This window comes from Octodon degus, unplaced genomic scaffold, assembly GCF_000260255.1.
Source record: "Octodon degus isolate 3935 unplaced genomic scaffold, OctDeg1.0 scaffold00232, whole genome shotgun sequence".
In the NCBI taxonomy this organism is placed as follows: domain Eukaryota; kingdom Metazoa; phylum Chordata; class Mammalia; order Rodentia; family Octodontidae; genus Octodon; species Octodon degus.
The window spans coordinates 772,565-785,690 of record NW_004524808.1 but is presented as its reverse complement, the minus strand read 5'-3'; the positions used below and the strand labels follow the sequence as shown (position 1 = coordinate 785,690).

Here is a 13,126-nt window from a genome sequence, read left to right as displayed (position 1 = left end):
AACTACAGCAACCTGAGGCTGACAGCTTTGTGGAAGAAGCCACTTAAAGGACTGAGCTAGGGCCAGGCCTCCAAAATTCTTTAATTATTAAAGTCATAGGCTCAGAGTTCCCTGTAAGAAAGCTCTTCAAGCTTGCACATATCTACTTTTGAAAGTGGTAACTGGCAATTTCTTTGCCAATCCCTTTTGACTGATGACTTTAGCAAGAGACAGAAATCATGAAAAAACCCATATGTAACTCAACAAGGCTGAGCAAAAGCCCTTTTTGTCAATATTTTCTTGGGTTTCTTTTGCTTCCTTTTTTTTGTGCTCAAGCATCAGGTCATTTGGGACATAAAATTTTCTCATCCTTCCACCCGAGTCACACACACATACCTACCCACAGCCAGCTTTGGGGCTACTGAAATGGAGGAAATCCTCCTTGCATGTTCCTAAAGCATCTGAGTGGCAGATGGATGTCACCACAGCCTTCATGCTGAACAGAACCCAGAGACAATGAGGCAGAGCATGACAGCTGAGATGTGAAATGCTTTCTCTATTTGGTGACCAGCCTGCCAGCTACACAATCCTTGAAATGCTTTCTGTTCCACCCCATTGCCATGTTATAACACCAGAACCAGCACATGCACCCAGTCATTCTGTACACACACCACATGTGGGTCATCTGCACTTACTGTGGGAAACCCACCAAGGCTATGTTCATCACATCACCAAATGCTTCTTATTTCTAAGAATCAGGTATAGGTCTTTCTCCCACCCTGCCTTTGTCCTGGTTGCCAGGAAGTTCAGAGACAGATTTAACCTTATCATAGTAACTACCATAGCTGCGATCATTAGCATATTTACTTCTTCCTCCTTCTCATGGCTTTGATTTCCTATTCCTATCCTGTTTTACTGCATTGTCCAAAAGTCTAAGATGCCTTAAATCCTGACAGATTTCATGTCCAATAGGTCTCATGTCTTCGGCAGTCACTACACATTTCCTCACTTGTTCCTGAAGGCCTCTGTCCCCTCACCCTGCTCTCCTTATGGCTTTCAAATGGTTTCCATTTGAGGTGCGGTTTCAGCTTGGCTGAGATTCAGAGTCATTTCAGGGACAGAAACTGCTCACAGTATTCCATGCTCTCAGGTGATTAACAGCTGACTTAAAGATGAACTCTGAGCCCTCTTCCCCAAGATGAGACACAAATGAGTTAACAGTCACAGGCAAATTTCTCTTTCTGAACCTTGGAGAAGTTCAGAGAAAGAGAGACAGAGACAGAGAGTGTGAAGAGAGAGCACAAGCGAGCACATATATGCACACTCACACTCTAGAAAGATCACTGAGAATGCACAAGATTTGAACAGTCAAAGTAACATTAATTTAATGGTCAATTGGTTTTCTTTTGTGGAGATAAATTGATTTTCTGGCTCATCAGTATATGGCCAATAATTAAGCTCAGTTGGCATCTTCAAGGAAAAAGAACCCCATATGATCCAGAGCAGACTAATCTATTTTGTGAAGTTAAAGAGCACACAAGGGCACGTAGCTGAGTCATTTTGTACAGCAACGTAATGGTTTAAGGATGAGCTCAGTAACCCCAGAAGGCAACTAGTTTCACGAAATGGCCCTCGTTTTGAAGTGCTATACAGATTCCTAACAAGGCCAGAAACTATCTTTTGATGATGATCTTTCCCTTTGTGGGCAAAAGCAAAACTACTCCTATTGTTACTGTTAATTTTTTTAACACTACTAAGGGAATCAATCAATCTACATCTGCTACATTAAGCTCTGATTATACGCTGAAGCTATTATAGTTTCAGCTGCAATGGAATAGATTAGTTTCTAAACCATAACTTTACTTCCACTCGAAATAGGTCCTATGGTAGTCACGGCAAACCTTTCAGAGACAGTGGTCAAATTGCACCCCCAAACGTACTTATCGATCATAAGGTGCCAACACTGCAATTAAACTCAAATATGAAACTTTTAGTTTAGAAAAAATTCCCTGTTATCTGATGCTTGGCTGTTGGGGTGACTTGGCTTGCATGCTGACAAGGATCGGTGTGCCGCTGGAGCACATGTGCTGTAAGTTCACTGCCACTGTTCTATGGTTCTTCTTAGTGTCACTGCCTTATAGATTTTTCTAAACATTTTAAGAAATTCAGATTTATACTGTACACTGCATGTAGGGCGGAGCATCTTGAGGGTACCTAGAAGATGCTCACTGAAGAATGGGGTAGTAGAAGGAGGTTGGGCCTTACTAGTGTCACACAGTTCAAGTATAAACCCTACTTTTAATTGGCGTAAAACCCTGACCAAGTCACAATCACATTAAGCCTCAGTTTCTTCACCTATGGTAGTAGGTACTGACTTCTATCTCATAGGGTTACAAGGATTAGGTAGTAATAGTACTTGATACAATGTAGAGCACTACATTCGTTATTATCTTAAAAGAAGCCAGGTCACCAATAATATTGTTTTTTTAGTTTAATGTCTTTACCAGGGCCCTCTAGGTTTAAAGTTGAACCATAGCATCTTTTTTTTTTTTTCTGGCGGAACCAGGGATTGAACTCAGGCCCCTACACTTGCCAGGCAAGCACTTATTCTACTGAGCTATCTCCCTGGTCCCCATAGCATTTTATTACACAGAATTATTAGAAATTTAGCCTTAAGTGTCTACAGTACATTAAGATGACTCCAAGTGTTAGACCTGTACTGAACACCAGCATCAGAAGGTCTTTTTATGGTCTACGTCTGTGCACATGGTCCCAGCTGTGGTAGATGTGAGAGGATTTAAAATAATGCCACAGATGCTTTTCTTGCTGTAGGCTGTTTCTGATATACAGGGAGGAAGGCCTTTTGCCTCACAGCACTTATTGTGAATCACATTTTCAGCTCTTGGCAGAGTACTTGGGACATAAATGCTTACTACAAGTTCACTGAATCAGTCTGGGAGGTAAGGTTTAGTAGCCAACCTAATGAGCTGGGGCAGGAAAGCATACTGGGAAAATGTCCTATAGGGAGCCTCCCTGGAGCAGTAAAGCTCTGTCTGACAGTAAGTCATGCATGGCCATGGGCATCCTGAAAGCAGGACTTTTGCTAGCCCTGACAGGCCCAAGGGTGAGGCCCATTCGTATAGACTATGTGGGCATCCTGACTGTACTGCTGTACACAAGGGTCAGTGTGTGACCAGGGCTGGGTGTGAGTCTGGACTGGGCAGGAGAGCCTGAGATGAGACCAGCAAGGGGAGCAGGCTCTGGGCCATCCTGGTGCCCAGGGCTGCTGGCCCCATGAGGCTCAGGTGGAGACCAGGATGCCTGTGGCCTGCCCTCAGGGATCAGTGGACTTAAGAGATCACAGTTCTGAGAGGCAAGGACACATGAAGCAGGGGAGAAGAGCGCAGGTGAGCTCATCCAGCCATTGGGGGAGCAGGGACAATGTGGCCAGCTGGGGCGAGGAGGTGCTCTGGGGCCAGGTGCAGTGATGAAAGGAACTACTGTAGTTGTCCTGATGAGGCCAAGAGACAGGTCTCCCACTCAGCAGTGCAGAGCAATGCATAGCTATGCAAGGTTAAAGGGACAGGGAGCGCTGGACTCTATGAGTGGAGTGGCGGCAGCAGCAGCAGCAGTGGTGATGGTGGCAGCGACAGTGGCAGCGGCAGTGGCAACTGGTAAGACAGAAAGCCCTTGAGAATGGACTTGGGTAATGCAGAGGGGTCTTTGGAGCCCTGCAGCCAGCATACTGCTAGAGACATTACTACCAGCAGAAAACGACGTTCAGGTGAAGACCAGTGTGGAACCCAAGGAGAGGATGTCGAAGACCAGGACCAGGATTGAGACCTTGTCTCTAGCCACCCCTGGCCAGAAGATTTTTCCAATCCCTAGTAAGGAGGGATTAGTAGTTAAACAAAAATCAATCTGCGTTACACATCATCATATTTAGTTCTATATAGGTCTAAGTTAATGGTTAAGTAAAGTAACCTACAATGTTTACCCTATAGTTGCTTTCCTCCCTAGCCTCTGAACTAGATTTTTGTGTCATTTCCAAAGTTCCAAGTTCAGTACCCCATTGGGTGCTATAATATGGAAAGAGATGAATACACTGGCCATAAGTTAGGACCTTGGAGCCCCAAAACTGAGGCGAAGGGCTCCAGCTCACACAGATCTGGCTATGCAGGCTCTGTCTTCACTTTGGGGATGACTAGGGGAGCAAGTCTCATGTGGCGGCCTCTAAACAGGGATCTGCCCTGCTTGAGATGGCTGTGTAACTCTCCAATTAAACAGAGCCTGCTTCGGGGGAGCTGTACTGATTCTGTTCTAAGTGCTGAGAGATTTGAGGGACAGATCAGGTTTAGAAACATGCAATCCAGGAATCACAAAGGTGCCTACAGCCTCTTCTGTAACCTTCCTTGATGTTTACAATTCCCAAATCTTTCCTCCTGTGCCTTAAGTGCTCAGACATGAAAAAATAGCTTGTCAGCATTTTTTCCCTTCTTTTGCAGTGCTGGAGATGGAACCCAGGGCTTCACACATGCTAAGCCTATGACCTACCCCTGGGCTACACCCTCGCACTTTTGCTGTCAAATCTTCAGCTTTCTACTTCTCAAATTTTATTAACTCCTATTGCTTCTTGTATAACACTTACAACTCACCTAACCATCTCTGCATCCAGATCCCCTTGGAGCCCTCTGGAAGTTTTCCATACCTCTTCTAGTTTTAGCTCAGAGTCAGGGATCATCCTCAGGTAAGGAAATGGCACAGGCTGAGAGTCACCCTGTCTCTCCATCCCTGTTGCATCTGACATCTGGGCTCACTTTATACCTGCCTTCTAAAAAGCTAGTGAAGTGCTGCAGTGTCTTGCTGGTGACTGATAGAAGATGCTGGTGGATGCTCTGATGGTCTAGCATGACCTGTACCAAGGAGCAAAGTGGCTGTTGTGATAAAAAAAGTGCCAGAGTCTTATTCTGAGGTAAGATGATTGTAGGATTTCTGGCAGGCACAGACCCAGTCAGATACCTTAGAGAACTTCTGAGTATCATAAACCTCATAAGAGAATAATTTGCTGCTTAAACACATGCTCTGTGACCAGTCAGAGTCCAGCCATTAGTCCGTTTGCATTCTAGACTGTTTATAAACTGACAGTCTTGACTATCGATACTTTGCTATGATTTATAGAATTATTATGCAACCCATGACTTTCTGATGGCATTTTGGATTTCACAATCTGAGCTTATCAGCATATAGGCAGCATGGAGGGGCTTTGGGATGGCTGGGCAGTACCTGAGGCTCCACATCCAGGATTGCAATCAGCCCCTGCTCATGGATCTTCCGAATGGTCTCCAGTTTTGTCCCATACATTGCGTCTTCATGGCTGCCGTACTCCAAGTACTCATTATTTGAGATGTCTTGCATCATTTGGTCATGAGATACAAAGTAGTAATTCTTTCCATTTTCTTCATCTTTCTTTGGAGGTCTTGTTGTATCTGCAAAATTGCATGTCACAAGAGCTTTAAAAAGCTGAGTTTATGAGCTTACATTCTCAATGGACCTACCTAAACTTAATCTCTTCTTAAAAGCTGTGGATTTTTTTTTATGTGGAACTGGGGATTGAATTCAGGCCCTTGCACTTGCCAGGGAAGCACTTATTCTACTGAGCCATCTCCCACCTCAAAACTGTGGATTTTTGATGGTGTGTCTTACACAATTATTCCCAGCCCCAGCAGCTTTGTAGAACCAAATTTTAGAAACTATATTTGTCTGTGTACATCAGACCATAGCAGACAAATCAGTTTTTTGCTTTTGGAAGTATTTCAGTGTTTTGAGATGTATTTCATTCTTCATGGGTCACTACAACAGAAAGACATGAAATGACCCAAGATTAACACAACTTAATGTAGTTTCCACTTGAGGAGAAGGAAGAAAGAAGGACAAAAAAAATTTAGAAAACTACATATGGTTATTTAAAACTACATATGGTTATGATTATAATGAAATAAAATTAAAATTTAGCTGTTAATCTCACTGGCCACATTTCAATGGCCAAACGGTCATATGTGCCTAGCGGCTACTGTGCTGGCCAGTACAGATACTGAATGCTATCATCAAAGAAAGTTCTATGTGATGGTGATGGTCTGTGCCTCACATAAGGAGATTGTTAGAATACAGCCAAAGGCACACTATGATCAAAACACAATGACCTTAGCAAAGGCATGGTCATACTTATTGTGGAAAACGTAAACCAGGAAGCAGAAAACTAGCTTGTAGGCTAAATACGGCCTGCTGTCTTTAAATTTTATTAAAATAACGCCAGGCATAATTGTTTGTATTTTATCTTCTATGGTTGCTTTCATGCTACGATGGTGAAGCTTAATAGTTGTGACAGAGACTTTCAAAGTTTCAAAAATTTACTATTTGGTTCTTTTCAGAAGAGCTTTGCCAATCTCTGATCTCAGTGAACAGATACGAAAGCAGTGGTGGCAAACCTATGGTGGGTGCACCGCAGTGGGCTGTTTATATCACTGAAAGCTCTAAAAGATTTGCTATCACTGTACTAAAGTATACACCAATATGCAAAACATACTTTTGGAAATGGTTTTCTAGGCAAGCCATTAGCACTGGCTTCACATTTTTCTTCCTTTCTTTCTCCTCCCTTTGTTTTTTCCTTTCTTTTTCTTTCTTGTTCTCTCTCTCTCAATTTCTTCTCTTCCTTTTTGCTTTTGTCCTTCCTCAAGTGAGAATAAGTGTATGCTTTTTTTTTTGCTGCATATGAGGCTCCAATCTTCCTTTCCTGCCAGGTCATTAGAATTTCCAAGTCATGGATATTAAAATATGGACAACTGAACATGTCCCCACCAGCTTGAACCACTGGTTTATGCATGACTGTCACATTAGGTGGCTTGTACCATTGATCATACAACCAGATACAATTGCTTTTATTGGTATTTTTTACTAATGAAATAAAATCAGAGCTGCCTGGCAGTAAGCTATATGAATTATAGCTGTGTTGTGAACATGTTAAAAGAACACTTTCTCCAGGAACATCAAAAGTTGAAGAAAGGTCATAATGCACTGATGGTGGACTATCTTCAGGTACCACAGTAGTTAAATACATGTTATATAGATACATTTGGGGTCACATATTTTAGAGGTCAGACATCATTGATGTTAACAGAGATAAGGTTTAAAATCAATGTAGTTAATTGGCCACTTAATAATGTAGAAATAGGGAAAGAGAGAGGAGGAGAGGGAGAGAGAAAATGATAGCCAAGCTTGTAGTACTCATGATCTAGTCCTAAGGAGAATTAAAAGAATATTTCAAAGTGTTTTACTAGAAAACTCCAGTAACACCAATTGCAATGACATTTGATAAATTTTTCTTTCTTCCTTTTTAATTATTTTTTATTTACTACAGGGTCTTGCTATCCAGCTTGGACTCATAATGATCCTCCTGTGTCAGCCTCTCCAGTGCTGGGATTATAGGTGTGCGCCACCACACCCGTTTTCAGGTCAGCATGGCACGTGGTAAGTCTGGGTTCTTGCACTTGCCAGGCAGGTGCTTAGACTGCCAAGCTATCTCCCTAGCCCATAATAAACTTTTCTTATGTAGATAAGAGTAATCTTATGGAGTCTCATAGTACTCTGAGGTATACCGGTAACAGAATTTGGTGTTGACCTGACTTCAGGCAGGAGCCAAAGCTGCTGTTTTCTCCTATTCATCTTAAAAATAGCAGTGTGGTCTATCTCTTCCCATCCTGAACAATGCTGTAACTTCCAGAGAGCTTTTGGTATTGAAACGTTAAACTGTAAAGTAGTAAAATGATAGTGGTAAATGGCCACTACTTATCCAACATCTGCTAAGGGCTTCATACACAAGTTCTGGAATCCTCTTTTTTAAATTATTTTTTCCCATAATTTTATTGATAATGGAATCCTCTTCACAGCTGTGAGATTACTTCACTTTACAGTTGAGGAAATGAGGACATATTAAGAATAAGACATAGAAAGGTAAGAGGAATTATAAATCTTACAGATTTGAAATTCCTCATAGTAAACAACTGACAGCACACTGGCTAGGTCTTAAAAGTGCTATGAAGTCAACAATTTAGATAATAATCAAGGGAAATACTATTACATCCAGGAAAATGATATAACTGTCAAAACTTATTTTCTGAAGAATAACTTATGTAGATAATGTTTATGGCATATTGTTGAAAAAATTAGGTCATAAACTTAATAGATAAATGTAATCTTACTAAAAATCCCGACAAATAATACAAACATGCTGTACATAGATTTATATTAAAACACAGGATATTTTTCATTGGAAAATTTAGGTGGGGGTTATTATTAACTGATTTTCTTTGTTGTGTGGATATTGTAAATTTCTTACAATGAACAGTAACTTCTTATGTAACCAGCAATATTATCAAATTATTATCTTAAAAAGTAACAGAAAAAAGAGAATTAAAAGAGATTGAACCATTGCTTACGTGGAATAGGGTATGCAAACCGGTCCGGGTGCTTTGTGATGAGGGTGTTTTTTATGTGTCTTCTCCCAACACCATGTGCACCTATATAGTTTTTTGTAAAGAATGTTAAAATTGACAACTGTTAATAATGTTTACAAGATATTGTGAAGGTAAGAATAAGAAGCCACTTAGACATTCCAACTTACCTAATAAGACTAGTGTTTTCCTTTTGAATGCTGGAAGTTTTACTACTTCTTCATATGTGACAAGATCTAATTGATCAAACACTAAAATGCAAAGATTTAGAAGAAAGGTAAATTTGTGGAATGGAGGTCTTATGTAGGTAAATTATACTTTTACTGGAACTACGTTATATTAAAATCATGTCTTTAAAACTATGAATCTAATTTATGATACATGGCTTACATGTACCCTAAGCCATATAACCCTTAAGGGAGAGAATTTCATTTTTACGCCCATGAAAATGCATTTTAGAACCAGGGGCATCCAAAGATATGTTGAGTACATGCATGAAGGCCAGTTCTAAAGGATACTGCATAGGTTTTCATGCAATATCCAACAAATTATATGAATTCATTCAGAACCACATGCTGTTCATATTTTTATAATTCTAAGAAATCAGAAATACTAAAAAAAGCAAAAGTCTATAGACAGTGACCACATGAATAGAGCATGAATGCAACTAAAGCCGACTAAGATAGGGGCCAGCTCACTCATCTCTAGAGATGGAGGAGAAATACATGGCCAGCTGGCTTTGAAAGTCATGGTTCTTTCTTTCCACAGAGTAGATGCAGGTGGCATGCTATATTCTTTCAAAGTCAAGTTCTGTAATTGTTTCACAGGCTTTTAAGGCAGCATCTCCCAGAGTTTTATTGTGACCCAGATATTCATTCTATGAAAAGTCTGGGGTATGTAAGTAGGGGAACATGCTTCCCTGGCCCTGAAGCCATGTCAGCTGTTGTGTGGGGGGCTGTGTGTGACAAATCAGGATGGGAAGGATGGGAAGAACATGAAGGAGAGTCTGAACTTTTGCAAAGGAGAGTTCTCTAATTATTACAGACTTCAAAGAAATACTTTAAAATCATTGTTTTCTGAAATCTCCCTCTTAACAGAAGAACAATTACAGAAGCAATTTAAGACAATGTGTGACAGTTTTCTGAGTGAATGACCATTACTGTTGAAGTTCAACATGGTCTGATTCTCACACACACTTGAAAATTCTCACAAGGTTAAAATTGTGTGTCCATGTTTACTGTATTGTAAAAACATGGTCATATGCAAATGTTGCCAGGCACGCACTGAAGCTTCTATTTAAAAGAGTACAGAATTAGTCCTGCATTTTACAGGGCTGAACTAAATTCAATAAAATTGATTCCATGATGCTATAACAGAATCTGGGATGCTTTGGCTAATTGTTACAAGACCTCCTACTCTCTGAGACAATATGGTCAAATGATTGTATCAGCTTAGTCCTTAGTACTTGTGATCTGTCTAGCAGCAGAGAATCTTAAAATGCAAAATAAGATCTGGAATGTAATAGATTAGAAACAAATGAACAAAAAGTTTCAAATATTCTCAAAAAATTATTATTATTATTTTTGCTTTTTAAGACAAGGTCTTACTATGTAGGTCAGGCTGGCCTTGAACTCACTATGTAGCCCAGGCTGGCCTTGAACTCATGGCGAGTCTCCTGCCTCAGCTCTCTGAGTTCTGGGATTGAAGATGAAATATAAAAAGAAATATGACATGTTAAAATAAGGGTTAGTGCATATTAACGGGTAACTTGATTCCAGAAAGGATGACTGAAAGTCTTTAGAGCATATTCTCACAAACAGCTAAAACCAGATAAATGTTTTACGTGTTCAGAATGATCTGCTTATAAAATAAAAATGAAAATGAGGCTCTCTGCAGTAGAACTATCAGGTTATGTTGTAGTGATAATGGAGTGATGAGAGTTGCAAAAATAAAAGCAGGGGTGCTGATGGCGTTGCTTTCTGTACCTGCTGTCCTGTGATATTTGCATCAAGAAAAACACGCTTATGAGAGAAGTACAAAAGTAAGCTGCTGTGTTTTAATATACAAAAATAATCAAGCATTTCATAAAAGAGCAAGATGGTGATGGCACAGCATTCTGAATGTTCCACACATCCTTTCCACCTAGAGCCTTAACGCTGGTACTTTAGTCCTACTGGATTGACTTGTGCTTTTTTGTTTTGTACTGGGGATTGAACCCTGGCTCTACCCCTGAGCTACATCCCTAGCTCAAGACTTGTCATTTTTGAAAGACACATAAGAATGAGTTAGATATCAACGATCAACACAATAAACAAATGAACAGATATGTTAAACACTGGTATCTTAACCACGAATGAGGAACATAAAGAGGTTACTTGGTCTAAATGAAATTGCCACATAATCATAGGGTTATGAAGCAATGAAAAGGGATATATAAAAATAAGAGATACAGGAAAATTAAGAGAGTACTTAAAGACTAAATTTTAAAGGTTTTAAGCTCTTTGCTGATAAAAAGGGACTTAATAAAAGGAAACTGTCAAAACACAGAGGCATAGTCATTCAACAGGTTACTTACATGCACAGAGGCCATTGGGAGTGAGACAGCATGAAAAATGTACAGGGGTCATTGAAATATGGCTTTTCATTTATTAGTAAAATAAAATATAATATGCACAAAATAAACTTTATCATGCAATATTCTAAACACAAGGCAAATAAATAACATTAAGAAACAAGCTCACTTTAATAAAAATTCAATTATATCCTTATGTAAAAGCCAGTGGATTTTATATATACACTAGCATATACGTGTATGTAGAAATTTCATGTGGGGATTTATTAAAAAAATCCTTTCCAGACAGCACAGGTATAGAAACATTTTGATTTTTACTTTGTATTTTCCTCTATGGTTTGTAATTTCTAGTCATTTGTGCCTATTACTTTCATTATTGTTACTGTTTGTAGTCCTGGGGATAGAACCCAGGTCCTCCTATGTAAGCATTCTCCCACTGAGCTCTAATTCCAGTCCCACATTTATTATTTTTTTTAATAAAATTCCAACAGCACAGTGAGGTTCTGGGTCACTTTTTAGAGTAAAAAAAAATTTTTTTTTTTTTTTTGGTATTGGGGATTAAACTCAGGGCCTTTGCACTGAGTTACATCCCCACCCCTTTTTGTATTTTTAATTTTGAGACAAGGTCTCATTAAGTCACCAAGTTGCCCAGCCTGGGCTCAAACTTGTGATCTCCCTGCCTAACCCTCTCAAAGTGCTAGGATGACAGTTGGTGCCTCCAGGCCTGGCTTGAGCCATTTTTTGTCTTTAAAATACTTTGTACTTAAGAAAAAAAAAGGATAGGCTTTAAAAGTACTATTTTTTTACATTTATTTAGTGTGTGTGTGTGTGTGTGTGTGTGTGGCCAGCTCAGCCCACCAGGGGGCGGGGCTGGCTGGCATGTGGTGCTGGGGGATTGAACTGCGGTCCCTGTGCTTTGCTAAGCTTCTTCTAAGTAGGTGCTTTAGACCACTGAGCCATCTCTCCAGCCCCTAAAAGTACTATTTTTTTAATAGTAAGCATAATTTAAGCACACCTATGAATGGTTGTAGATAAATCCTTATGTATGCTTATAAATAGAGTTATTTTGGGATATTTAAATGTTAGAGCCCTGAGCTCTAACATTTAAAAAATGAATTAATGTTTATAACTAAAAAAATTACATTAGTAAGTTAATCTAAAACTGACTCCTAGAAGTCTTGGGGCTGAGGAATGTCAGTGCCTTAAGAGTACAGCTCTTCTAACAGCACAATAATATTTTTTTTGCACCAAATGCATGTGGCCTTTACATACTGTCAAAAATGCATTTGTTGTGAACACTGTATATACCATAACCAAATATATTCCTAAGGATTCAGAAATAGTGTCTGGCATAGTTTGATTATATTTCTCTGATTTTCTGGCAAGCTACTCAATGTTCTAGACACTTCAAGTATTTACATAAATGCTTCTTGGTTGAATTTTTTCCCATAAAATGTTGACACTGAATCCTTGTTTCAGTTTGAAAGGTGAGTTCTTCAAATACTGTAAAACTCTCCAAATAAAAAGGAGACTGTACACTGGCAGTGCTTGGCTACAGATGTGGGCCAGATGCAAAAACAGGGTTGGGTGGGGATAGTGGGTCCTGGAGAATGAAGGGCCATCGGAACAGGACATGAACAGCCCAGAGTGCTTATGAAAGGAAGTGACTCAGTGTTGCCACGTTCTCCGTTCTTCCAAAGAAAGTCTGAAACCCGGAGTTTTATGTGAAATGATCAGACTTTCAAATATGGTAACATAAAATTATTATTATTTTGAGGTACTAGAGATTGGACCTTGGACCTTGTACATGCTAGGCAAGCACTCTACTACTCAGCTACATTCCCCAGCCCTTTTTTATTTCTATTTTGAGGCAGAGACTTGCTAAATTGCCCAGGCTGATCCCAAATTTATGATTCTCCTGCCTCAACCTGCTGAGGTCCTGGGATTTACAGGTGAGCACCACTGTGCCTGGCTGTATTATTTTATTTATTTATTTATTTATTTATTTATTTATTTATTTATTTGCAGAACCAGGGATTGAACTCAGGCCCTTGCACTTGTCAGGGAA

General features: G+C 39.7%; 1 protein-coding gene across 8 annotated transcripts in view; it reads right to left on the bottom strand.

The window, feature by feature from the left end:
- The window catches only part of Cask (calcium/calmodulin dependent serine protein kinase), a 514,903-nt gene that overhangs the window by 7,426 nt on the left and 494,351 nt on the right, over window positions 1-13,126 (bottom strand). For all 8 annotated transcript variants that reach the window (XM_004645575.2, XM_023705877.1, XM_023705878.1 and 5 more), the window contains 3 exons: window positions 8,657-8,737; window positions 8,472-8,552; window positions 5,263-5,465 (listed from right to left, as the gene is read on the bottom strand). In XM_004645575.2, the coding sequence (XP_004645632.1) occupies window positions 5,263-5,465; window positions 8,472-8,552; window positions 8,657-8,737 (365 nt within the window). The remainder of the gene's footprint in view (window positions 1-5,262; window positions 5,466-8,471; window positions 8,553-8,656; window positions 8,738-13,126) is intronic.